At 42.8% G+C, this 28,000-nt stretch overlaps 1 protein-coding gene across 3 annotated transcripts; it reads left to right on the top strand.

Moving 5' to 3' along the window:
- The first annotated feature begins 14,491 nt into the window (after nt 1-14,491).
- Nucleotides 14,492-26,475, top strand: LOC308329615 (14-3-3 protein beta/alpha-1-like). Of its 3 annotated transcripts, none has more exons than XM_080784014.1 (6): nt 14,492-14,648; nt 15,849-16,313; nt 22,261-22,384; nt 23,833-23,996; nt 24,765-24,860; nt 25,343-26,475. In XM_080784014.1, the coding sequence occupies exons 2-6, from the start codon at nt 16,020-16,022 to the stop codon at nt 25,415-25,417; spliced, it is 753 nt and encodes a 250-aa protein (XP_080640140.1). In that variant the 5' UTR covers nt 14,492-14,648; nt 15,849-16,019; the 3' UTR covers nt 25,418-26,475. The 3 variants fall into 3 exon arrangements, with proteins under 3 accessions (XP_080640140.1, XP_080640142.1, XP_080640141.1); XM_080784016.1 differs by having other exon boundaries at nt 14,559-14,644; XM_080784015.1 differs by lacking the exon at nt 14,492-14,648 and having other exon boundaries at nt 15,683-16,313.
- The last annotated feature ends 1,525 nt before the right edge of the window (nt 26,476-28,000 follow it).

The raw sequence follows: 28,000 nt of genomic DNA, 5'->3' as shown, positions 1-28,000 counted from the left end.
CACCGACAACTGACAAGACAACGAACGCTCCAGTTCTGCACACACACACACACACACACACACACACACACACACACACACACACACACGCCTAAAGCTGAAAAATACAAGCTCACAACATGTGGCAGCGTGACAAGCTTGTAGATGAGCTTGTAGATGTTCGGTGTGCAGCACTAGCGTGTAACTAAGTATAATTCACATATACCGGTAGGTATATGTGAATTATACTTAATTATACACATATACCTATAACCATAATTCTAACACTAACCCCAACCTGACTGACTCTTTTGCTAATTGTAAACGTATCTCAAAAACTTTTTTTTCAACTATATAACCATAAATTGTCTTGTGTTGCGTTGTGAGGACGATCTGCCTGTGTCTCCAGTCTCCTCTGAGCTGAAAGCAGGATTTATGATCACAGCTTCCACCCATCCAGCAGCAAAGTGGGAATGAGCTGCTATCATAACAGTGTCTGCGTGATTCATCTCATCTGAGATCTGCCCCGTGGAAGCCAGCTTGTTTATGTTCATGGATGTACTGTAATTGCTGGAAAGGCCAAACCATATATTAGGCTGCCTTGCCAACAGGCATGTGCAGAGGGCCTTTGATTCGACTGATTGAGACTGCATTACAGGCACCTGTGCTGTTAATTATAATTTAGTAGGTTCACCTTGCTCTGCAGAGAGAGTTCAGTTTCAGTTTGTGTTTGACAGAGCAACACCTCCTTTTGACTGTGCGTCAATGACGATATGTAAGTGTATTTTGTCATTTGTCCATGTTATCACAGTACATATAGGCTTACATGTAACAGTTTGATGGTCAACCTACGTTTTTGCTGTTACTATATTATTGTTTGTTTGATAACTTTGTGACACTTTGGATGTTTAGACAGACAATTGTTATGGATGTTTCTGTACTGTTTAGAAATGTATTTTGCCTATGAAAGTGCTTTGGATGTTCTGTATAACCAGAGATTGTACTGATTATTATTTTCTATGTCTTTATTGGTTATGCACAGACCACACACACATTTGTTTGCTACCTAATGCAAGTAAAGCAAGCTACAGTACCGTGTTCTTACCGACACACCAAGACGGCACCAACATCCTACCTAATCAGCCTATACAGTTTCAACAGTAATCCAATAGTGAATAGCACACCCATCTTTGTTATAACCACTTGAACCCTCAATTGCATCCCTATCTCAAGAATAGTCGATATACAAGCTCACTAACGTGTTGCAATTGAGACACGTTGCGAGCTTGTACATCGGCTATTTTTGGTGAAGACGTCATTTGATGTAGAGGGAACTAATGTCTCAAAATTGACTAATTATCGCGTGTTTAAGTGGTTAATACCACTTCAGGTAAATGTACTGTATGCTTAAGTTAGTTATACCAGCATTATGATTTGTCTGATTTGTCTGTTTTAAAATTGACAAGCATGTTGTTGATACACACTGTGTCACACAGCAGGAATACACACAGCTAAATCCAGAGTGTTCATTTAAAAATAGATCCATAAGGTATTTGTAGCCAGATCCATTAATGCAACAGGCAAACGAGGGGATGAAGGAGGAACTATCCACTCAACACAGGGAGGAAACAGGAAACAGGATATCAGGACAGGAAGCCCAGGAACAACATCATTCTCCTTCCCTGGTGTTCCATTCCACCTCCTCCTCACCATACACACGCACGCATGTGCACACACACACACACACACACACACACACACACACACACACGCATGCACGCACTCGTGCACACACACACGCACGCACGCACGCACGCACGCACGCGCGCACACACACACACACACAGATGTTCGTTCTGCAGTAATTCCCCTCCCATGTAATTCTCTGCCCACTTGTAACAGTGGCGTGCCGCTAGTGTCCATGGCAACCGACTGTGTGGAATGAATTCACAGTATTCATGCCGTGAAAGACGGGACTATCCCACCGCCTGGGAGACACAAAGACACACGGCAACATTCATCAACCCAACAATAGCTTGAGGAGTTCATATGGTCATCTTTATTGAAGTTACTGGGTGAGGGAGGGAGGGTGGGTCAAGGAATAATGTAGTCTTCTGGTCATTTGTCATGACACTCTTGACAACATGAAATCCCAGATAAATCTGTTTCTTTCTCTCTTCTCTCCCGCCTGATTTAGCCTTATATAACACCAGTGGTTCTCAAACCTTATGGATGGATCAGGGCCCACTTGAAAATCTTGAAAGCGTTTGTGGCCCACCCATCTGGCCACTTAACACGTCAGCCGTTTATTTAATGACTAATCATTGATCGATTGTGTTCCGGCTCGGATCAATGGAACTAACATACTTGAAGTAATGAAGTTCCTATGTATACAAAGGAAACTCATTTTTTTCAAGATCGTAATGAAAATACGATATTTTCTTTACATTAATTTCGTTATATTATCATTAAAACCCATTCTGGGCGGGAACCCCTTTTGGTGTTAGCATTATGTTATGCTTTAGCTATTGAAAAATAGCAGATCTACAAGCTCATAGCGCGCCACCGAGTTCTGAAACATCGAAAGAACGACTGACATAGAAACATAGCTTTTTCAGAAAACTGTCAGGATGTAGAAGACATCTGATCTCAGGTGAGAATGGGTTAAACTCTTAGCCAAACTCGTTTCGCCAATTATCTGAGGCCCCCAAACCAGGAGTTGGCCTATAAACTTCATGGTCCTCCGAGTGAGTCCTCCCTCATTGTAACATTGTGGAGTTCAGTGGTGGTGGTGTCACGCATCACAGGTCTGTCAGAGAGACAGTGAGCCCGTCCTCCAGAGAGACAGTCAGCCCGTCCTCCAGGTCTGGCAGAGAGACAGTCAGCCCGTCCTCCAGGTCTGGCAGAGAGACAGTCAGCCCGTCCTCCAGGTCTGGCAGAGAGACAGTCAGCCCGTCCTCCAAAGAGACAGTCAGCCCGTCCTCCAGAGAGACAGTCAGCCCGTCCTCCAGCTGCCATGGGAGAAGGAGAAATGTCATGCTGCCGACAGTAGTCATAACAGCACACGTGGTCGCTTGGCCGGGGAAATTCCTTCAGCACTAACACAGTGGGTTCTCCACCTTTACTCCTTCAGCACTAACACAGTGGGTTCTCCACCTTTTCAGGCCACCATGCACCCCCCAAAATAAATAGATCACAACGCCTCGCAATTTTTGCCTCTTCCTTTCCTTTCTGTTTGTTGATTACTTTTAGATTTTACTTTTCTAAGGTCCAAAAGTTCCTTTAATTTTCACTTTATTGTCATCTGGGGCCTGGGGGACCCACATGGGGGTCCTGACCGTCCCACAGGTTGAGAACCACTGAGCTAAAAGCCAAAGTGATTTGAAAGGGGGAAAAACAACCCTCTGTTCTCCCATTGTTCCTGTGTCACTGTGTGAGTGTGTGCGCACGTACCAGGTGTGGACCACTCATTGGTGACACATTATCCTGTCATCTTTTCTCTGTCTGTCTGAGAACCAACCCTTCTGTCACAATGTTTCTATTCTGAGCTGTCCCTGATCATCTATCGCTATCTCTTTTTCTCTCTCCCTCTATATTCTGTTCTGTATTTCTATCTTTTGCTCTATTGCTCTTTTGTTCTTTTTCTACATCTCTCCTTCTCTCCTTCTCTGTTTCTCTCTCTCTCTCTCTCTCTCTCTCTCTCTCTCTGCCTTGGAACACATGACCTCACAACTCAAGGATCATACAGAGATGCCAGTCACCGCATCAGCCTGATTTTTTTGTGTGTGCGCTGCCCTTCCTTGGTCACCATGGCAACGCAACAGAGAACAGAGTGGAGACCGAAAAACAGAAAGAGAAAATGAAATGGAGAGACGGAGAGAAAGCAAACACTTAAAGGATGCATGCAGAGATGAATGATGACACAACAAGACAGACAGACAGACCGTGCCTGGGTTGACAGGGTCATGTCACTGAAATTTGCACCGATAATATAACATACCGGTAATAAAACCACATGTAACCACCCGAAAGTGGACATTTTTCCCTTTGTTCTACTATGACCAACCACCGTTAAAGGTGACCTTGGAGGGGAGGAGGAGAGGAGAGGAGAGGAGAGGAGAGGAGAGGAGAGGAGAGGAGAGGAGAGGAGAGGAGAGGAGAGGAGAGGAGAGGAGTGGAGAGGAGAGGAGAGGAACAGCATCGAGAGGAGAGGAGATGGACAGGAGTGGAGGAGAGTCTGGAGACCTGTGATCATCAGAGCAGAACCTATGGCATGTACTCTGTCTCTGTCTTCTCAGCCTTTTAGCCAGATTACCTCAGTGAGACAAACCAGTGTGTCAACAGATTTTACCTATGAAGCAAACCATATTCATCACGGTTCTAAGACCAAAAGGACCGTGCTGTTTTTCCATCTGTCTCTTGGGTGTAATCTATAGTCTTATAAGAGTGTTGTGTTGCTGGGGTATACTAGAATATATTTACTTGCGCAAGCAGAGCACGCAAGTATAATAGTTTTCGTCCATGTCGCCGTTTGATGCGTATGCGCCGTGCCAGCGTATGACGTAATGACTACTTGTGCTTGATATGGCAGTGGTGTCAGATTACATACATGTATACATATAGGGCATTACCTTTAATCCTCCCGACACTAAAACACATCGTCATTACGTCACCATCGAAAACCAATTACAACCTGGCATTGGGTCCTTTATTCCACATCTTTATTACGTCATCATTGAGAGTTATACCCTGCCGTCATATGCTGCTACGATACATACGCATCAAACGGGGCATACGCAAATTAACCACAGTATACCGCTAATCAATTTACAAATTACATATACAAATATATAGAGGCATTTCCTTTAATCCACCCGACACTGATCAACATATACGTCACCATCGAAAGCAGTCTCTTACCATACTTTTTTACCTCCAAAAACTATACGTAGCAAATAGCTAAACCTAATAATTCAATATTTCAAATGTTCTTTCACAGAGAAGCTGATATTTTACAGTTTGTAGTGGTCGACAGTACTTGTGCGCTCTGCTTGTTCCAGTATGTGTACAGAATGCAGAAATTAATTTGATATATGAGGAGGGAGGTTAAACGATCAAACTAAAGTCAAGTTAGCATAGAGAAAAGGCAAATCAAAACAACAAACCAAGGTTTTTTTCTGACCTCAAACACCTCATCACATTTTCCATATTTGAGTCATGAATTACTTCCTGTTACAGTGTGTTTTCCAGGAAGACGGGACAGTACTCTGCCTGCCCCTGGCCAGTGCTTTGCATGTTTATGACTCGGCTGCAGGATATTTGTAACAATTTTGGCTCTACCTCAGTCCGTGCACATTTCTGGCAGTCAGACTTCCTCTTTGGAACCACAAATCTACCTCTGACCAACATTTATTTCATTGTTGAAATAATTCATAATTAACCCATTAGGACCTGATGCAGATTCTACAATTTGTTTTTCCTTCCAGATTTGCACAAATGTTCACCATGTTTCATCTATGAACTTGTAGATTTGAATTGCCAAAGAAATCTAAAATGACAGAGATTTCCCAGTTTTAATGGATTAAAGACTTCATTTGCAGCATATTCCGCCATGTTGCCAATTAATTACCCATCATAAGCAGACATGATCAACTTGTTTCTTTTCAGTCATTCAGTCCACTCGCTCACTTTAACCACGTTCGTTTCAGAGCGCTGTGCTAGATGCCTTTGTTGTTAACTGTGGGTCATTTTAAATTCAACAAACCAGCACCCACCCACCCACCCATGCATTTACGAAATTACGGGAACGTATATGCAGGCAATTCAAAGCGTGGCACGGTGGCAAGACTATTGGACTCCGAACCTAGTGTGCTAATTACTTATGATAGAAGATGGAAGAAACTGGGTAGAGACAGCTGCCATCGCTATGGTAACAAGAACACAGTAAAACAGAAAGGCAAAGGAGTAAAGATAAGAGAAAGCAGACAGGAGATGAAAAGTGAGTAATTGATTGAACTGAAAGGAATGAAAATAATACCATATATATGGGACCACTTTTTGCGGTCAAGGTACAAAGGGGTAAGTCAGAATCTCAAGCCAAAGTAGAAAATAGCCCCTATATAACACGTGTTATCGCTCTTATCACTCTTGTCACTCTTTATCACTCTTGTCACTCTGTAAATGCAGATTTTTCTTTATAAGTAAAACATCTACCGGTAATCACTTAAGCCCTATTTCATACTTTCACCTTTTTTGTAATAGCAAAAATAGCCAAACTACAAGCTCACAATGTCTCACAATAACCAAATATTTTTTTTTTTTTTTTTAGGCCCTACTGGTCTACAGTATGGCAGAAACTTGTCGAGGCTCCAGCCAGTCCTATGAGAACCCTTGTGTTGCATTCAAACAGCGTTCCTTACATAACCAAGGCTGTGCCGAGGGCTGTGTCTCACAGAGGTCACTAGGTGGGTAGACTGAACACTGATGATAATGACCAAGGCAGTCCTCAGGTTCTGAGAACAATGATGAACCACGGCCAACTGCCCAAAGCCTCTCTTTCATGTCTTCTGTCGAGCTGGTGCCCAAGGAGATACTGACTGACCTGACCAGAAATAATATTAACATATGATGTCATAGTGTCGTGACTATGTCGTCCTGTACGTGCTGCAAAGTCAGTAGGAAAGCTGGTTCACAGCTGTAACTTTTTTAGAATGCAAATTCTCCCACTCTCTCACTCCCCCTCTCCCTCTCTCCCACTCACTCTCTCTCCCTATCTCTCTCCCGCTTCCTCACTCTGTCTCTCTCCCTCCCTCTCTCTCTCTCTCTCCCTCCCTCTCTCTCTCTCTGTCTCTCAGGCTCATCCGGGGCAGAAGCCTGACCCAGGCCAGCAGGCTGTTGCTAAGTTTATCTCTGTGCCAATCTGTGCCCCCAGGGCATGCAGAGGCAACCCAGAAATGGGAGCATGCACTGTCAGTTAGAATAAGCACAGGCTGGGGAGGGGAAGGACAGGACGGAGCCTCATCATCACCTGCTCTGTTTCACATGAGATATTTCAGTCAGCTGTGGGACGGATGGAAGCACTGTGGGCATGGGTGGGCTGGGCGTAATGGTTTCTGTGTGTGAGAGCGTGAGCGGCAGTGTGTGTGAGATCAGATCCTCCTTTATCCGACACTGGATCTGGTAAAGCATGCAGTGACTCAAAATAGACCGTCGGGGCAGCGGCGGGCATCAACATTGTCGCAGTGGCCGATAACGAGATGGGATTATGCGTTAGAAATGAGCCCAGCATCAGTGGTCTGCTTTGCCCTCCTCCTCCCAGTGACCTTTCTGGCTGCTGTTTGCCTGCAATACACAGCTTTCTGACTCAGCCATTTAATAATTAACACCGTCCCCATAAACCGTTTCATCTGGCCCATGCTAATGACTAATTACGCCACGGTGACAGAACCACAGTGCTGTACAGTGTTGCCTACGGGGTTGTCCGTGACTCAAGGACTCAGGCTTTCTAATTAGCCTTGCTGTGGCTGCAAGCGAATGACAAGAAACGTGGTTTGACACATGATGCATGTTGTTATTCATCGGGATGATCAAATTGGCTTTCTCAATTATTAGACACTTTTAGAGTTTTGGCTGAAACACCAAGAGATTAATGTTTATGTTCTAAAAGAAAAACCTTCATACACATCATTGAAAACTGGGCCCATTTCTTGCGGTACTGTAGGTATAGCACGGCATAACTCCAGACCTTTCGTCGATATATTGATCTAGTGTTAAACAAACGAGGCAAGCCTGTGAATAATGGGAGTCGTGACCTCTGTGCTACTGTACATGAGCTGACATCATCACTCTGTCTGTCTGAACATGGGCCAGTCAGGTGACGACATGCTGGAAATGCCATTGTGGTCAGGGCCGTGACGTGAGCTCCCAACAGAGGCATGCTGTCTTAACCCATGAAGCCCATTCTACAAATGCCTTCACTTTTCAAGATTTTTCAAAAGAGTGTTGCTATTTTTGAATATCCAAAAAAAATAAATATATATATATATATATATACACAGTATATATATATATAAATTATGGTTTTAATGGGTTAAGCTGGATTTATACTTTGTACTAATTGTGTCGTGTGTCAAAAATAGCCAATCTTGCAGCTTGTATATCGGTATAATGTTTGCCACACAACACATGTTACAGAATTACTGCAGGGTGTTGTGTGGAGTTGGGAGCTCGATGAGATCACTGAGGACAATTGTGCCTCGCACTGTGGTCTACATACCACACTGTTGGCCTGCAGCCTCTGAGCATGCATGAGGGCATCCGCTCTGTTTTACCCCTGTTAATACAAATGTGTCCAAAGGTACAAAGAGGCTTGTCTAGGTCCACTAATGAGTCGGTTTTCAAACGGCGGATAATGGCAATTTGGAATGACACCTGTGTTATTTAGCTTTCATCTATATTGACATCATTACAGAGGTCTCTGTGCATGAACGCTATACACCCGCCATCCACCCCCGCATTCCGTGCGGGAGGAAAATGAGATGGAAAGTTATTTTAGCTGGGTCTCTGATACCGAGTCTTTCATCATGAAAGGCTGTGAATCATATGGACAGCCCCTCCCTGTGGTTTACGTAAAGGTGAGGTGGCTCGATCATGCTGCTCTCTTCATTTGTATGTTTAGTGTGTGACCAAAGAAACAATCCTATCTATCTGCTATCTCCCATGTCTGCACTCTTGCACAGTTTTTCTCTTGTATGTGTCTCAGACCTTTTTTTATGACTCATTGGAGGGCAGGGCTCATCCGTTTTTTTGCCAATAAACATAGGCAGGCGCACTGCCCTGGCTGTGCTATGACTTGCTCAGAAAGCAAACCCTCCATCCCATGCAGCGTTTTGAATTCAATGAGGATTGATGGAGAGACTAGATTTTAGCCGCTCTTGTTTTATGTTGGCCGAACCTTAAAGATATGCAGCACTACTAGTTTTCAGGAAGGACATTTTAACAGCCCATTTGGAAGAAAAATAATGTATTTGACTCCTATCCATGGGAAGTGTTCTGTGGTGGTGTTACTGTAAAGCCCCTTGGGAGAAATTTGTCCACATGACAAATGGAGAAAAAAAAGCGCCCATGAGTCTCCTTTCAGTGCCGTAGTCTGTCTTCCTGCCTGGCTGCATTCCTCTTCAACGTGGTATGGGGCGTTTCTCATCCTTGGATGCAGGTTGACACAGGAGCTTATCAGACCTTCTGTCTGTTTTCTGACAGCATGCACATTGCACGTACAATTGTACAGTATTTGGGTGTGTGCTTTACACATGACTGGGAATGCCATCGCTAACACAGAACACAAGATCACCGTTTACACAGATGAAGTAATTGATTTCTACGAGGCTCAGTTATAGCTGCATGGGTGGGAGGGAGCAAAGGGAATCCACTTGTTGTATAACACATTTTCCCTCCTCCACATTGGACTGCAGAACACAGCAGCAAGATGGAATCTCAACAGCTTTCATCTCCGTGTGGGATATGCCATGGCTTCAAAATGTGTTCCTGATGCCCCCCTTTTGTTTTACGGCATAAGGAAGTCCTTATTGGTTTCCAGTATCAGCAGTTCTGTAAATAGCATCCATGCCGTCACTCAGCGTGACATAATTGTTCGTTCGTTTCCCCATTTCTAAGAGCAGAGCAAGTTGGAGTGAAAACGATAAACATTAACTGGCTATCTGTCTCACCCCTGTAGTCACCTCACCACACTACACACCACACTAAACTGTAGTATGCCAAGAACTTAATTTGGCCACATTACCCACCATCTACTGTATCTATCTATCTATCCATCCACCAGTCCACCCATCGATCCATCCACCCATCCATCCATCCACCCATCCATCCATCCACCCATCCATCCATCCATCCATCCACCCATCCATCCATCCATCCATCCATCCATCCATCCACCCATCCATATGGTTTGCTGCTTTACTTTTGATTAAAGCAGCTGCTTTACTTTTGATTTGTTTTATAGATTTGTGTCCGAACAAATTAGTTTTGGATCATTTTACAATGATAATGAATATGCATTTGTTCATCAATCATCAATCAGTGAACCAGCCAGCCAGTCATGTTATTAATCATACAGTTAGGTTAGCCTTCTATTGAGGCTCTGGGTTAGGGTGGTTGGCTGAGCACACCTGAAAGGTGCTTGGGGAGGGCTGAGGGGATTGTGAAGGACAAACATCACCCCGGTAATGGACTGTTGATGACAATGCACTGGCAAGCACTCCAAGAGTCTCACAGCCCGGGGCTTCAAGGCTTAGCGAGAGCTTTTTCCCTGCAGCTGTCAGAGACCTAAACACGGACATGGGAAAATAAAAATAAAACAGTAGCTGCATTAATCTCTAATAAGTAATCATGCATGTTCTATATCACACACAGTTACCTGCAGTAATGAGCAATGATTGCCTCTGAATTCATATATTTACATATCATTTTAGAAACAGATCCAGTAGGAGTGAGGGTCCCACTCGTATTATCTGTCCTCGTCAAGGTACAAGTGCAATAGTACTTGTGAGACGTAGTAAGTAAAAGTACACAGAATTGGAAATTCTCCAGTAAAGAAAAAGTGTCTCAAAATTGCTCTTAGTACTTGAGTAAAGGTACTTAGTTACTTTCCACCACTGCTTTGGTTTAAACACTTCCACAATGAGCTGATAACTGTGCATGAGGGGACGGAGTGAAGACTTGTGGGAGTGGATCGTGCTGGAGTCGTTGACAATGAACATGAATGGATGACAAATTTCAGAATGAGTGACTGCAGATCTGCAAAGAATCAATTGTGGACTTTTTGCAGACGATGGCGCTGAGCATTTACAGTGCGTTCTGTTTACACCTCACTGACTGAGATTTGATCACAAAGGGAGCACCTCCCTCCATACACGTGGACTTGGCAGATCTGATCACATCCCGGTGCAATGTGTGCATTGGATATCCAGATAAGATGTCCAGATAGTACAGATCACATGTTAGCGCAGGGTGTGAACAATCGAGGCCTTTGGTTGAAGATGGAGCAGATTGACAGAGAAAGAGCCTCCCTTCTGCCAGATTGCGTCTAGCTTAGGGCACCTCTGAAACTAACTGCCATTCTGCTCTGCGCTGATGTGGAAAGATGTTTGGCAGCCAAACCCCCAAGGCCTGGAGTGTTGTGTCATGGTGTGTGTGCGAGCGAGCGTGCGTGCGTGCATATGTGTGTGTGTGTGTGTGTGTGTGTGTGTGTGTGTGTGTGTGTGTGTGTGTGTGTGTGTGTGTGTGTGTGCGCGTGAGTGCGTGCGTGCGTGCCTGCGTGTGTGCGTGCGTGCATACGTGTGCGTGTGCATTGGGGGAGGGACCATGCATCTCACAAGGTTGATAGAAGGACAAGACAGGGTGGGAATCTAATGCATAGATGGGAACAGCCTATGACTATGCAGAAGCATAACCTGCTATAATGAGTGTGTTTGAACATGTTTCAATAAAGTCATGTATGGAAAGGAGAGCAGGGGAGGGGAGGGGAGGAGAGGAGAGGGGGGAAGGAGGGAAGGAGAGGGAAGGAGAGAAGAGGGTTTACAAGAATAATTTGGCCATTGATGAAGGTCGCACTATACATAGTACTATAAGCCAGGTATATGTCCTAACTGACACACACAGCCACGTACACACAAACACACGCACACACAACACACACACACACACACACACACACACACACACACACACACACACACACACACACACACACACACACACACACACACACAATCGCAGAAAGGTGCGAAAATAATCGCTACAGTGTACATCGTTGTGCACTTAGTGATCCCATTTGGTATACATTATTCATATAGTCAAGGAATAGAAGAAAGCACACAACACCTTTACTTACTGCAACCTGCATGCCAAGCTCTGTGCATTGTCTCTCTCTCTCTCTCTCTCTCTCTCTCACACACACACACACACACACACACACACACACACACACACACACACACACACACACACTGCACATACTGTAGTACACATACGTCTGCGCATCTGTGTGCACACATGCAGACACACACACACACACACACACACACACACACACACAACCACATTTGCATGCACATGGGGGTTACAAGTTAATACAATACCTAGTGAATTACAGTAGCACATGACATTTGTATAATTTATTATATACGTATAATGCATGAAATATGCAGTCACTATGTGAAGAAAGACAAAATAAATGTTTTCTTGACTCATTGTAGGCCTACTTGTGAGAAGCATGCAAGCTAGATTTATGAGCTGTTGACATCAGCAGAGGAGAGGGTAGCTACTAGCTACTAGCTTCTAAATCCTATTTGGTTATTCAGAGATAGTCACCATTGGCTTTAATTAGAGCCAAGACCCAGCTGCAACCAAACAGTACATACTGTATGTGTGCATGGATGTGTGCGTGAATTCCTAGCGTGCGTGCATGCGTTTGTATGTATGCGTGCGTGCATTTGGGTGCGTGTCTGTCCCTGACACACAGAGAGTGAGCACCTCAGCATGTTTTAATTAACTAATTAGTGTGCAGCAAAAGGATGTGAACTGGAGCAGTACGGAGGCCTGATTGCCATGAAGATCCCTCCCAGTACTGGTTAGTGTTGAGTTGTGAGACCCAATACTGGGTTCCTGCAGAGCACTGAGAACTGTACTTTCAGTCTGAAACGGCAGTGTCAGGCATCAGAGGTGCCTGATACCGCAGTTTCTGGCTTTGGGGTTAGGGGTCAGGGTTACGGTTACGGTTGTGTGTGTGTGTGTGTGTGTGTGTGTGTGTGTGTGTGTGTGTGTGTGTGTGTGTGTGTGTGTGTGTGTGTGTGTGTGTGTGTGTGCGTGTGCGTGTGCGCGTGTGCATGTGCGTGTGTGTGTGTGTGGATGTACATATTCATGCATGCATATCATGTGCACGCGTGCGTGTGCTGTGTCAAAATCTAATTGCATGCAATATTAATGATACCCTCCTGTGGATAGATGGAAATAGAATAGAATTTGACCCATATCCTAAACCAATGCTCCATTATCTTCCACTCTAGTATGTTTTGTGTAGCCTATGTATAGAAACATAGACTTCTAAGATACAGTATGTCCTCCATTTCTCCCATCTCATCATTAGCCAACTAGAAAAAGTGACCTTCTGGGCACATGGTCTCCACCAGGAGGATAGGAGTGTGTGTGATGTTTGGCAAAATATTTAGGTGTACTATAAACATGTTTTGTGTGTGTGTGTGTGTGTGTGTGTGTGTGTGTGTGTGTGTGTGTGTGTGTGTGTGTGTGTGTGTGTGCGTGACGCGACTTGGCCTGTTGTACCGGAGATTAGCTGTCCACAGACGGACGGACGGACGGAGTGCAAAACATACTCTCTCCACGCGCCTTCGGCCTGGTGGAGACCATAAGCTAATGGGAATGGACTCTGTATACTTTGATCCTTATTCATTTTTTTGTTTTCATATATGTTGACACTGACAGGCTACTCTTCAATAGATCAACTGAAGTAATATGGTACCTTATTAAAGTCCTGCCTGCAAATGACATGTCGCTTGCCTATAAAAGAACTGATCAGTTCTATTTGGCAAGTTCCATCCTTGCTCGACGGAGTATATAAATTAGCCTTAACATCCAATCCAGACAAGAACCTCAAAACTAGAGCTGAAACCTTGGGACTTCCCAACCCATTAACTATGGCTATTAATAAACATCTGCCATGGAATTTGCACTAAATCCATGTCTGCAATAATGGGGAAAGGTGCACTGCACAAAATCCATCATTTAATAATCAATAAACTGGCTGCCCAATGTCATCTTTGATGCATACAGAAGTTAGGCAGGTGTTGAAGACAACACTCGATGAGTTATTTGCGTTACTTTTCACAAAAGGAACTGTTGGGCAAGCTACTTTAATAGTCTGACATTATATCCTTCCTTGTATGACAAATACTATTGCCTATTATTGCATGTCAAACTTGGGGTCATTGATGAAAATCAATCAGTTGACAATCACATCAGTCAGTGGCTTAAGAATTAAAGATGTCTAATGTAAAACAAATGTCATTAAATGGGGGTCCGTATAGCCTAATGCATGTCAAACTGGGGGTCCTTGAAATTAAACAGGTTGAGAATCAGTGGCATATCTTTTCAAATGGGGGTCCGCGGGGCTAATTAGTGTCAATTTTGGGGTCCATGACATGAAAATGTTTGGGAACCGCTGATGTAAAAGACGGGCAGTTAGTTGCTAAAGAGTGCCACACCCGCTCCTGCCTGGTGCTGGTGCCTGCGATGTGGGAGGAGGCGTGATTGGAGGACAATCGCCATGGCAACCCGGTGACGTCTTCTCCCTTGCTCTAATTGGAGGAAACCCCGTGGCCCCAGCTGCAGCCTACCGGCCTGTCAAACTACCCCCTCAAGTCCCGCCCCTTTCCCCCGCGCAAAACATCTACTGGTCGATATTTCGAAACATCTCCGTCGATCAATTTATATAGGAATTGGTGATTGGACGACAACGGCTTGGTCGCGACGCCCTGTTTAGCAAGTTCGGGTGGATTTCAAGGCTGCTGCTGTTCTTTGCCTTCCGACCAATCTCTCAAATCGGATCAATTTTGTGGAGCAAATTTGGATCTCAGTAGGTCAGGATCATTCATTATTATGCTTTTTGCTTGCACGTTTCCCCCCCCTTAAAATGGCGTTTGTGCTAATGTTGGTTTGTCGGGTGTCAACCCGAGGCATGCTTTAATGATTTGTATCAGTAGAGTTAAGAGTTACATTTTATTGAAAGGAGTGGCCCAGCTAGCTACGCTAAGCTAGCCTGCCTTCCGAGTAACGTCAGTGTGGGTTGTGTCGGGCTGCTCTTGTCTCTGCAGTCGAACGTGCTTCCAATGCGTGAGCTGTATTTTTAGAAAGCCACCTATTTAGACTAAGAACTGCCGAGGTCCTTCTGAAATGGCTATCTTAATGCTAGCCCCTAAGCGATGCTTGATAAATCTGTTTCACATTCGCACACTGCTCGACTACAATGTAGAATAGATGCCAACTGAAGGAGGATACGTCAGTGATGTCACGGCTAAAGCATATTTTATCGGAAGTGCTTCCGATTTATTGGGAACCTTGGACGGTGGTAAAACAAAGTACTCACAATTTGTACCGAAGTAAAATGATCAATAGTGCAATATAGAAATACTCCGTTACAAATAAAAGTATTTGCTTCAAAATATACTTGAGATACCAAAAGTAAAATGACTCATTATGCGACGCAATGTGAGCTTGTAGATCGGCTTATTTTCAAATGGACGCAATGTACTAAAATAGTGCTGAAGTGGCCTGATTGTGTTTTGTATTAATCAAAGTAACTAGCAAGTAGTAACTAATGTTAAGTACAACATTTGATCCGAGATGTAGTGGAGTAGAGTATTGGAAAAATGGAAAATAGTACTTAGGTAATTTCGAGGTATTTGTAGTACTTTACTTAAGTACTTAAGGTAAATCTACTTTTCACCACTGATCAATAACCACTCACTTTCTTTCCGCACTTGTCGAAAGAAATGGTCGGACGTGTGACGTAAGGCTACAGAGCTACTACACACACTTCCTATGTGTGACGTCACTGATAAATCCTTTTCGCCGCCTTGGTCGCCTCACTCACTGACTGCAACTCGTAGCTTGTTAGCAGCCAACCCAGTAGCGTTATATCAGCGGTCCGTACCGAGAGAGGGTGCGGGCTTTCCGATCGTAGGATTATTGATCGATTTAATCTAATTTAACGCGCTAGATAACTTAAAATGCGAGTTTAATCGGTGCATTTCTAAAGCGTATGCTTTCTCTTTTCGCAGGTTGTAACGTTACTGTGGCGTGGTGGAATCGACGTTGACGACGACTGTACTGTCTGCCCCCCTTCATTCTATTCCATTCCTTGGCAGCCTCACATTATTCCCGGGACCCCTTTCTCTCTTTTTCGGGTGAATACTACGATCTAAGGGGGAAAACAAACATATACATAAACTATGGATAAAACGGAGCTTATTCAGAAGGCCAAGTTGGCGGAGCAAGCCGAGCGCTACGACGACATGGCAGCATCGATGAAGGAGGTGACGGAGAAGGGAGGCGAGCTGTCAAATGAGGAGAGGAACCTGCTATCCGTCGCCTACAAGAACGTGGTGGGAGCGAGGCGGTCGGCCTGGAGGGTCATCTCCAGCATCGGACAGAAGACCGAGGGCAGCGACAAGAAGCTGCAGATGGTCAACGAATATCGGGAGAAAGTGGAAGCCGAGCTGCGAGACATCTGCAACGACGTATTGGTAAATCAAGATTTACTTTTAATGTCCTGCTGCTACTATAGTACCTGGGATTCGAACCCGCGTCTCCCGCTTGGCTATGGGAGAGGTTCCTTGCTGCTGTTATGGGCTCCTTCATAGGCTACTACATGTCAATAAGACTACATTAGACAGGCAGACAGCCATTGCATTATTGTATGCTACCATACAGATGGATTTCAATCTTTTTTTATGTCCGGTTTGCAGCTTAAATGTATTTTCTAGTGTACACAATGAAACCTAAAGGACTTGTTTCACTTCCAATGTAAATGGTTTGCCTATTCATATCGTATCTTAGAATTTGCATAATAGTGTTGATCCTGGGTGCTGTAGCTACACTCTTGTGTTTTATTGCATTAGATTATATTTATAGCAATACACATCATTATTGTATTGCAGCAGACAGACAGACAGACAAGTAGTAGATTTCCATCACGTAGTCATTAGCACTAATTGGCCAGGATTCGTGGTAGAATCAGTGATGCACATAATTGGTCAGTGTATTTTCATTACCCCCCCCCCCCCCCCCCACACACACACACACACACACACACTCACACACACACTCCCTGATCCTTGAGGCTTGTAGGGAAGTGCTAGCACGAGACATCAGTTATTCATCCAGTCCCGTCACTGTGCTGCTCCTTTTGGAATGTCGTGTCTCTTGCCTTTAGCTTGAATTTATTGTGAAAGAAAGGGGTCTTTTTCTATCAGGCTGTCTTCTGTCCACTGTCCAGAAATAGCATAGTAGTGACTACTTTCAGTAGTCCTATATTTGTTGGGAAAGAAGCCACATTTGTTCAACAAAGCAGTTTGATTTGTCTGACCATGTCGTTTTGTCAGGCGTTTGGTGTCTCTTATATATATATAATTATATATATATATATAAAATTAGGGATGGAGGACGACGATATGTAAATTACATGTCACGTATAGTGTCAGAAGTAATTGCGATTAACGATATCGTGAGAATCATTAAAGATTAAAACTTAAAATGCCACTTTTAAACCACTTTAACCCCCAGCATTCCTATTCTGAGGGGGACTTTAGCCAAAAGTAGCCGATCTACAAGCTCACAACGCGCGTTATTCATACACTAGGATGAATGCTTCATCCTAGACCTAGTGTATGAATTGTCACGATAAATGTAAATCTGCGATATGATTTATTGTGAGCATTTACAAAAACAATCACGATAATTATTATCGTCCCATCCTGTGTGTGTGGTTAATTCACACTAATACTAAAGTTCAGTCAAACAGTGACCCTTTAGTCCAGTAATGTGATAAAGGCATTTCCCGTGTTTCCGCCATGTTCCTCTATTATTCTATAAATGTTAACTTGCCTTGTCTCAGGCCTGAGAGAAGAAGGAAGTATTGTGTGTAGTCCTCAAACCATTCCTTCCCTTTGGGAATCTGTAACTAGGAACAATGGCTTGCAACCATGCAAGGGTGTGAGCTGACAAAAGGTCATAGTGAATACAGCTGCCAGCAAGGTGTGTCTGTCTGGGTGGGGAAGTAAGCAAGCAGTGACACACACACACAGACACAGACATAGGAAATAATTCTGTATGTGTGTGTGGCCCTGTTTGATGCTGTCACATCTGGCACATGGGATTCTAATGTGGGTTGACCAGGTGCGAGAGTTCAGTTAACCACTTCCAACCTGGCATCCCCATTTTGGCCAAGGTATTATAGGAGAAACTTTCAAAACATCTCAGATTTTGACCTTTTCAAAAATGGTAAATGTACAAGCTTGTAGATGGGCCATTTGTTTTATATAGGGCTCAAGTAGTAAAAAGTGCACACGTGTTAAATACCAGTATTCTCAGTACATGTTCTCTTCAACAAAATGCTAATGAATCCACTGATGATAATAGCCGCTAACCAGTGAAATATAACCATTAACCAATGAAATATAAATATCTGCAGTGGCTTGATTGTGTGCAGCTTTTCTCGCTATAGATTATGTACACAGAGTATAATCAATGACTGTCCTGCTTCTGTTCCTACGGGGTGACATCATTGACATGTTTTCACTTAAATCTGAGGCAACCTTACTAGTGGATTACAGGATACCTGGTTTCGGAAGCTTTGCTGTTCAATTAGGCTGTATTCCCAGAGCTGTTGGTCTCTGTGTGGAGGGTGGTGGTCCCAGTTGATCAACCTCCCTCCTGGGGTGGGGCGAAGGAGTGAGTGAGGTGGAATACATGGCATGCCTCTGACTCAGCCTATCTCCACCACCGAGTGTTGACTTTGCGTCTGTCGTTGCTGGAGGGCATGTGTCAGTCATACCTCATGCCTCAACTTGTCTGCGCAGCTCTGTCCTGCTAGTCGTGCATCTATTAAATCAGCAGCTGCGTGGAGACTGCTGCTAGTAGTACCCTCTGTTGTGATGGTTTTCCACTGACTGGAGACACTGAAACTACACACACAGTAACATTCTCAGTGTTCATTTATCGTTTATTATTTATTTGTAATTTGTAAAAAAGTGCAAAAAATTAAGGGAATCTCCGCACACTCTGATCTGTGCACAATCAATGCATTTATTTGCAAGCTTTCAATCTATACTGACCTTCAGGCATCATCATAACTGTGCGAGTGCACAAAATACAAATGGAGTCAAATGGTCCCTTACAGGTCCCATTTGGTACACAAGTGAACACTGATAATTTTACTATGCAGCAGTGTGTCATACTCCCAGCTGAGCAGAGGTTGGACAGCTGTTAAGCTTCAGAGAGTGAAGCAGACACTAGTGGCCACTGGCCAGGCTGAGTTAAACTTGGGGCGACATGTAGAGCTTCTAATCTAGACAAATGGGCTATGACCTGCAGAATTTAATCTGTTCACACACTCTTTCATAATGTGCCAATCAAGGCCCAATTATAGAGCATATTGTTGGAGCACTCACAAAATAGTCAATATCGGATTTTACTTTTCAAGTAAAATAAAATGGGAATCTTGCATTTAAGGTGACACCAAGAAAATTGTATATTTAAAAAACCTACCTTTACCCCATTAGCTGGTGCCATTTCAACCAGCTATAATCTTCTTGGGGTCCACATTAAAAATATTTACAAACAATTCAATTACAAATACAAAAAAAATATGAAATGTCTACTCAACTTGGAAATTAACAGAAATAAATTGGCTGAAAGTGTGAAAAGTACAGTCAACAAAAGGCAAGACCTGATGTTATAACGGGTGTCTAGATGCACACAACACAACGTGTTATACACTAATCTAGGCTGGATTGCCATTCCTAAAAATGGATGTAACCTTGCCGCACACATTATTTTTCAGGGTCAAACTATCATTTGTGTTGCCATGGAGATGCCCCACATTGTTCATTCTAAATGGAATATCTCTCAGGTGTGATGAGTGATGTAATATAAATATATCCTAGACTAGGACTAGTTTTATCTGACTTTCAAGTCAATGGTTTATAGATTTCAAACGCTTGCCTCGATTACGCTTATTGAATGATTATTACATTTCTTTAGTGAAAATGGCAGATGCATTGTGAGCTTTTATATATAAAAACATAGCTTTTTCAGAAAACTGTCAGGATGTAGAAGACATTTTCAGAATCTGATCTCAGGTCAAAATGGGTTAAATCAGACCATATCAGTTCTTGCTACATGTGTAAAGCAGTACAGACTACAGACGGAGGTATTGCCAGTTCAGTTCTTATCCAGTGGCATAGGCTGATTCTGGCTGCTGTGTGTGAGAGAGAGTTGGTGGCTGAAATCTGAGCACTGTGTGACTGCATTGTGAGTGTGGCAGCTTCTCTGCAGCATGTCTGTTGTGCATTGCATGCAATGGCAGAGGAATGTTTGGCACTTGAGACATGCGCATGCTTCGGCTGAGCTAATCTTTGTGTCAGTAAATGGGTGGGGAGTGGCTGCCGGGATTGTGTCTAGAGTTCGGGCATGGTCAGGCTCTTTCCTCCTGGAGTTTGTTAATAAGAGAGGCTTAAAAAAAAAAGTTCTATATTTTTTGCAATCTTCCATTTGTTGGGCAATTAAGTCTGGTGGGAATTAAAAGGTACGGAAAACCTTTTCCAACGGATACATTAAGCTTAGTTACAGCAATATATTTTTTGCATTGGTAGTCCATCTGGACACACACACACACACACACACACACACACGTTGTTTTTACTCTGGATTAGGTCTGAGGTGTATTGGGAAGCAGCTTCATCTGGGTTAAAATGAGTAATCTGATCTCTAAATCGGTTAACTTGACCATAAGCTCTGATTTCACTGACGCCGATTAGCCATAGTAATCTGCCATGGTGCGATAAAGGAGCATGGCTAAGCCTTTAAACATCACTCACTTCTGGGCCTTTTGACATATTCTTTGTTTTATTAGAATTTGTGATCTTCCTTCCATCTTTTTTTGTTTTTGTTTAAAACAAAAGTAGCAACATTCAACCCTTTATTACAGCCTACTGAGCCTAGCTCTAGATCCTGACTACAAATTCATTTCTGAAATTAGGCATTTGATCTCAATTCGTTCTGTAGTCCTGCAGTGTATATAGTGCAGTGATGCAAATAGCCTGCATCCTTAGACTCACTAAATTGAGAGAGGACGCAATCATGTCACACTCTGGGGGTCCTGTGATGCAATACTGTACTCGGTACTGTACTCTAACATCGTTGAAGTAGGACCCATAAAATGTCGCTGGGACTCTAAAAGACCACCCCTGGGTCCCGGGACCCATTACATTGAAAACGTATTTACATCACTGATGGTGACATTGATCACACAACTCAGAATCTCAGATACTTTGTTGAAAAGGTGTATATATGGTCAGCCTTTTGTCTTCTTTGTACTTTTGAACCTGTGCTGGTGTATGATGAGGCCACATCACTATGGGGTCTGGGATCAAGTTCCTCAATGAATAAAGGCAATTCAAAACTTGCTCGCTTGCCTTGTGTTTGAACTTGAGCACTATTTAACCCTGATCTACAAGCTCATAGCGCGCCACCGAGTGGCGCACTACAAGCTTGTAGGTCTGCTATTTTTTTTTTAATCGAAGAACGACTGACATAGATTAAAAACATAGCTTTTTCAGAAAACTATCAGGATGTAGACGACATTTTTAGAATCTGATCTCAGGTCAGAATCAGTTAAATATTGCATTTGCTGGTATGTTTTAGGATGAAGTAAAGTCGACCAGTGGTCCTTTTTGTTTTTTTAATTGCACTTTCTTTGACCTAGCCAGTAAAAGAGATCCTGGAAAGGCAATATCATCACTACAACTTGCCCAAAATCATCAGCAGCAATGATACAACAGACTGTGCTATGCAGAAATAAATGACTGAGGAGCAGTGGTATAGCAGCACTGGCCTGGAATCGGGCACACACACAGGAGACCTGGCCTGATTGTGGACAACTTGGAATGACTTGAGTTTGAGTTGACGCAGTGCACGGTTGCACACTGTGGCTTTTCCTTAAACGACCACTGGGCAGCCAAGCACATGCACTCACTTTCCTCCTGATGGCATGGAATTATACTCATTAATCATTGACATGTAGGCCCTATACTGTAGCAACGGCAAGAATTGAGAGGGGAGTGCTCTCTGGTGGACGAAGGTGAACAGTGATACCCATGTGTGGTTTATCTCCATTTATTGAGTTATAACGTGCATTTGAGGTTCACAATCACTGTTGAAACAAGATCCATATATAGTGGGTGACTATTGACTAACTAAACGGATCCTGTGAAAGTCGATAAGTAGTCTGAAATGCAGTAGCACCGTTTGTTATCGTAGCGGTTAATCTTCTGTATTGGGTATTATTGGCCCTGACTGGCATCCTTGTGTTATTCTCGGGTGAACTGTTGAAATTGTAGATGCTGTACCTTGCAGTGAAATATTGGATGCCATGCAAGATGATTGACGGTGTTTTGTCTTTTCTGTCCACAGGGCCTGCTGAACCAACATTTAATTCCAAACTCCAAAAACCCAGAGAGCAAAGTCTTCTACCTTAAAATGAAGGGAGATTATTATAGATACCTCGCCGAAGTTGCCTCTGGTGATGACAGGACAGGTAAGTTGACGTGCAGTAAATTGCCTTGCATTCACCATCATTCTTCAGTTCTCTACCTTGTTGTCTGTAGAGCACCTGGAATCATTTTGGCAATACTTTAATAATTGAAATGGTTGTAGTAACTGTCTAACTTTTACACAGGGGATTCCAAGGGATTTTCTTTCTCAAGAGCACTTCACAAGAGTAGACTGGTTGTCCTATTCATCACAAGTGTAGACTGGTTGTCCTATTCATAAAGGGTTCACTTAAGAGCAGTTTCATTATTAACGGATTAATTATATTTTGATGAGCAAGTTTGACTTAACATTTGTTAAATTCTCATTCAGTTTCATTTTAATTATAATTTTCTAACTTGAGAGCCTTTTCCACTGTATAAAAATATTATAGTCATGACGGGTTCCCGTCATGACTGGGTTAAAGAGCTGGAAATGAGATGGAAACGGGTTGTTGAGTCACACTTACACGACTGCAGGGCCCCTATCTTATAGAATGATGGCGAGTGTGTGTCAGCTCACTGTACTGGCTTCCAAGCTCCGACGGGCATACACATTATGTAACACACAAGAGTTCCTTTGCCCCGTGTGCCTGTCTGGACTGTTCTATAGAGCGGCGCAGTCCCTCCCCCTTTCAGAACAACGAAGGGCCCAGGAAATAAACGCAATGCATTTCCCCATAGGCAGTTTTTATTTAATTTAAGAATTAGAAAGTAGAAAAAAACGGCAGGTTACAACACTTTCTTTGTTGTTTTTCTTCTTTGTAATTATTTGTTTGGTCCAAAATATTGTGTGTGTTGTCATGATTTGTCACGACAAGAGTTGGCTTCGTAGTTCGTACGACGCTTAAAAGGTCTTTAAATAAATGAAATAAAAACTGTCTATGGGGAAATGCATTGCGTTTTCATTTCCTGGGCCGTTCGTTGTTCTGAAAGGGGGAGGAACTGCGCCGCTCTATAGTGCTACTTTTTAGATGTATTTTCTTTGATCATAGGGAAATCAGTGTGGCGCTAAATAGGGCTGCAACTACCGGTATCATTTATTAAAAAAAATTGGGGGATTATTTTAATTGTTGATCAACGCATCATTGATGCAATATGCAATACATGTTCCACCCGTTGTCAGAGTACTTGCTGTACCCGTTGTACCCATTGCCGTACCCGCAGACACTGGCATACTCTTGTTGCCCCACGATGCAATGCCAGCATGCAAATATTGTAATTGTTGTTATATAGTACCCAGTGCGGTACTGTACCCACTACTATCTGACTGATCTACTAGAAACATGAGAAGAATAAAATGTTACTGTAGCGTGATTTAAACTATAGCTGGAGCTGATAGTTGTATCAATCATGCCTTAAGTAATGCTTTAATAATGACAAGATTGTACACCCATGTTCATGCATTCAATTACTAATCACGAATGTCCTCAATGCTTCTTTTGTTTGTCCCTAGCGACCATTGAAAACTCTCAGGAAGCTTACCAGCAGGCATTTGACATCAGCAAGGAAAATATGGACCCCACACATCCCATCCGCCTGGGCCTAGCCCTTAACTTCTCTGTGTTCTTCTATGAGATCCTCAACTCCCCAGACAAAGCATGTGGATTGGCCAAACAGGTTGGCAAGCATTCTTCTTTCTACCTCACCCATATCGGTGTGTCTAATATAAGCGAAGGAGGGGGTAAATATTTTGTGCACAATCGGCGCCGGGATTCCTTCAAAATAGGAGCTCTGGGGTGCCGGAAAGACGCTTTTACTCTGAAACCCACCCCCTGGAAACAATCCGGGGAAAAAACGAAGAAATAGTTTGCTTTACTTTGCTAGCTTACATTGCGATCGTTTTAATTTATACGATATATGATCCAAAAAGCGTTCATATTTTGAACGAGAGACGGATGAGGAGCAGAAATGAAGCTCTAGTATATCCATCAGATCAAAACCACAGAGAGCGCCCTGGATTAGGAGAGACGAGGCATTCTTTCTGCCGCGCTAACAGCCAAGTCAACGGGAAGCTAATATTGCCGTAGAGCACATAGTACGGTGGCCGAGAGTCTGACTGAAAAATAAAAAAAGGAAAAAATTCAGAATATTGTTCTCTCTTGTGTGGAAACGGTTAAATAATCTTTAAATGTCTTGTTATATAAATGAACTTGTTCAGCACAACTATATCGGGCAAATGGCAAATGTTTGCTGACTGAACAAATATCTCTTTTCTTTACTTTGCAAGTTTGGCTAGAGCAAGACAGAGAGCAACACAGTTTTGGTTAGAAAATCAATTTATTTTGAGAAGCATGAGATAGTTATGGGTGAAACAGTTTTGTGAGGAAACCTTTGATTATAAAGTGTTAGTTGTCCTCAATTATTTTCTTCTCCTTTGGCTAACAGGCATTCGACGACGCCATTGCAGAGTTGGACAAGTTAAGCGAGGAGTCCTACAAAGACAGCACTCTCATCATGCAGCTCCTCAGAGACAACCTGACAGTCAGTCAACTCCTTCTGCTCTCATGCACTCACATGACACATTCATGATCATCACAGGGACACTTGTTTATGTACATCTGTAAATGTCAGTGGTCTTGGACGGCTAGCCATTAAGACCTCAGGCCGATTCTACAAATTGCCATCTAAATCAGTAGTTTTCTCACATTTCAAAAGTGTAAAAGAATAGCCAATGCAAAGTTCTAAAATGACACGGATGTAATGGGTTAAGGCCATTTTTGTTTCTTGCATTCTTAGATTGTATTAATTCTCCCCACACTTAAAAATTTCCCGACAAGTAAGTCATGTTATGTACCGTGTATACACTTATTGATATTTGAATTTGTTTCTTCTACAGTGTCACTAAAGTAGCAGTGATCTCACAAGCTCAAAAGCCTTGTGAGATCTTTTCCAGCTAAAAGTTAGTGAAAGGAAGCACATTTACTGCTGGACAAAATGGCTAATGTTGCGTCTTCTTCTTCCAGTTATGGACATCTGACAATGCTGCCGACGAGGGTGACGCTGGAGACGCTGGAGAGGCCGGCGAGAATGAGAACTAAAGCCCGATGCCAGGGTCATCTCCAAAACTACAAATAAAAACAAGAAAAAAACTTTTTACACATCCTTCATTCCTTATTGCTCCACTTAAAAACATTCTAGCAATCAAACCCATTATTGGAACAAAAGAAAATGCCGTGTATGAAATTAAATTAAACGGGTCTTTTCACAATGATTGGATTTGGTCGTAAGAAAAACAGACATCGGAGAAAAGAAACCCGCCATTCCCCTTGATTTGTGTTCTGTCTTGGCCTTCCATACGTGCAGTTTCTGCTGTAGAAGAGTATTAATGGCTTTATACTTTGTATCACGATCCTAGTCCAGATTAGAAGGCAAAGAAAAAAATTATAAATTAATTGGGTCCGTTGAATAACTGGAAACCCAACTCCCATCAAGTTTAAAAGTTCAGAGATTTATTATTTTTGTTTTCCGTTTCAATAGGGTCAAATGTTTGTTAGATTTGAGAAATAGTGCCCCAACCCCTGTCCGTCCCTCCATCCCATTTAGTGTGTCTGTCTCTACACAGTTATGTGGTACGGTTACAGCTGCTGAAGTCCAACTTGAAACAAACATTTTAGTTCCATACTGCAGGGAAAGCCAGTGCACTGGACTAGCTGGCACCAGCTGGCACCACACAGCCAGGTGGTGCCCATTGGTTAAATTCTCACCTTTCCTCCTGGTTGGGATGCCACTCTTTTCACTGAAGCATGCCTGTGTTGGTGGGTGGGTGGGTGGGGGTGGGATCGGTGAGGTTTTTGTCAGACAAAATACTGGGACATTTTAATAAGATTATTCTGTCATGCATGTCTTTTCAAATATTACACTGGAATGGGAACAAAGTTATAATACACACCTAGTACAAATGTCCGGTTTAGTCTTTTCAATGCAGGTTTGTACACGACTTAAAGAGGGTGTTTGGTTAGTCCAGTGATTGTCATTAGAGATTTGGACCACTATTGTGTTTTGCCAATCATCGATTGTAGTCCCCAAAAGCCTTGTGGAACTGTTTGATGCCCTATGTATCAGCTATGTAACATGAATAAAACATTTTATAAACCAAGTCATTTTGTCTTTCTGTTACATTGTGTACTGTTGAAGAGAGCAATGACATGCACATCCCCAACCCAAATTTGGGCAGGTGCTGAGCTACGAACAGTATACAGAATAAAATTAGAAAACGCTTGCACACTATGGGTGACTGCGATGTTTTGTGCTTGAAATGTCAGTCACTTAAATGGTGCAATATAAAAGCATCTGTCGCATTGGAGTCCTCGTAGTGTGCGAGTGTGTTCTTTTTAGTCTATTGTTTTGTGTAGCTGTTGTCATGCAATTTGCAATCCCATATAGATTGTTCTCCATCATAAAGTTAACTAATTTATACTTAATTTATCCTTAAAGGACACTAATGTTCATGATAAAACACCACCATTTTTTACTACTCGGTCAAGGCGCAGCAAAAAGCAGCTTGTGAAAGTTGTGGCATGAACATTAGTGAGGGACAATTATATGAAGGTAAGTTGAAAAGTGGTCCTTTAAGATTGACACATCCATCAAATGATAGTGATTTTCTTTGCGTACATATAGTTCAGCACTCTTCATTATCCTGACCTTGACACATCTTTGTCAAGTTTCAATATTTTCATTCATGACAAAGTGTGTTGATATGCTAATTAAGTAAAGGTCACTGCTGCGTGGAAGCTCGGTATATTTCATCCTTACTTTATTTTGGGATTCATGCTGGATATAGCTTTGCCATGCTGTGTGAATTTAAATTATAGGAGCAATAATAAACATGTCATTTTATCACAGTTTAAACTTTAAATTCTGTGGGTAAACGACTCAAACGCAACCTAGGATATTTAATTGTTGCAGCCTGCATATATCTTTGTGATTTTAATTTTGGAGGAAAAAGGAAAAGTCAACCAAAGAACAAGATTTTTGTACAGGCGCAGGAGCACTCATCAACCATGCATGCACGGTGCACCCCTCAATAATATTATAGCACCACAGAGGCCTTAAAAACAAGAATCCCTAACCCTAAACAACTTGGCCTTACAATTCATTTAACCCCTGCTTATTTCGCCAGGGTGGGATGCATTGCTCAGGTAGCCTACAGCAACTTGCAATGGGCCTGGTCTACAACATACACAACACTATAGCTACAGTGATAGACACCTTCCACAATATTACAACACCAGAGGGAGCTCCACAAATCATGTTCAACCCAGATTTGGCTCAAACAAAACAAATCAAATCAAATCAAACTTTATTTATAAAGCACATTTACAAAGACCAAAGGTCAACCAATTGGTGCTGTACAAGATCAGATAAAAGAAGAATAAGACATGGTATAACAACACAAACAAAAGAGCATCAAATTACACAGTACAATCAAACAAACCAAAATTGAAATCCAGAATCAATAGAGTTAAAAGGTCTCTCATGGAGAAAGAAATGAGAGGACTTGAAAGCTCCTAAGGAGCGAGCAGACCTAATCCGCAGGGGCAGACTGTTCCAGAGTTTGGGGCCGGCCACTGAGCTTTGCTCGGTCACCTCTAGACCTGTATTAGTTGAGGGCAAACAAG

This window comes from Protomyctophum bolini (genome assembly GCF_963924005.1).
Source record: "Protomyctophum bolini genome assembly, chromosome: 15".
NCBI lineage: Eukaryota > Metazoa > Chordata > Actinopteri > Myctophiformes > Myctophidae > Protomyctophum > Protomyctophum bolini.
The sequence above is the reverse complement of the archived record's forward strand: the minus strand, read 5'-3'. Positions and strand labels throughout refer to the sequence as shown.

What these genes read in the sequence shown, in the direction of transcription:
- LOC308329615 (XM_080784014.1), top strand. Translation starts at nt 16,020, where the DNA reads ATGGATAAAACGGAGCTTATTCAGAAGGCCAAGTTGGCGGAGCAAGCC. An exon ending in ACATCTGCAACGACGTATTG is followed by an intron (nt 16,314 to 22,260) that starts GTAAATCAAGAT and finishes TTCTGTCCACAG; the next exon opens with GGCCTGCTGAACCAACATTT. An exon ending in CTCTGGTGATGACAGGACAG is followed by an intron (nt 22,385 to 23,832) that starts GTAAGTTGACGT and finishes GTTTGTCCCTAG; the next exon opens with CGACCATTGAAAACTCTCAG.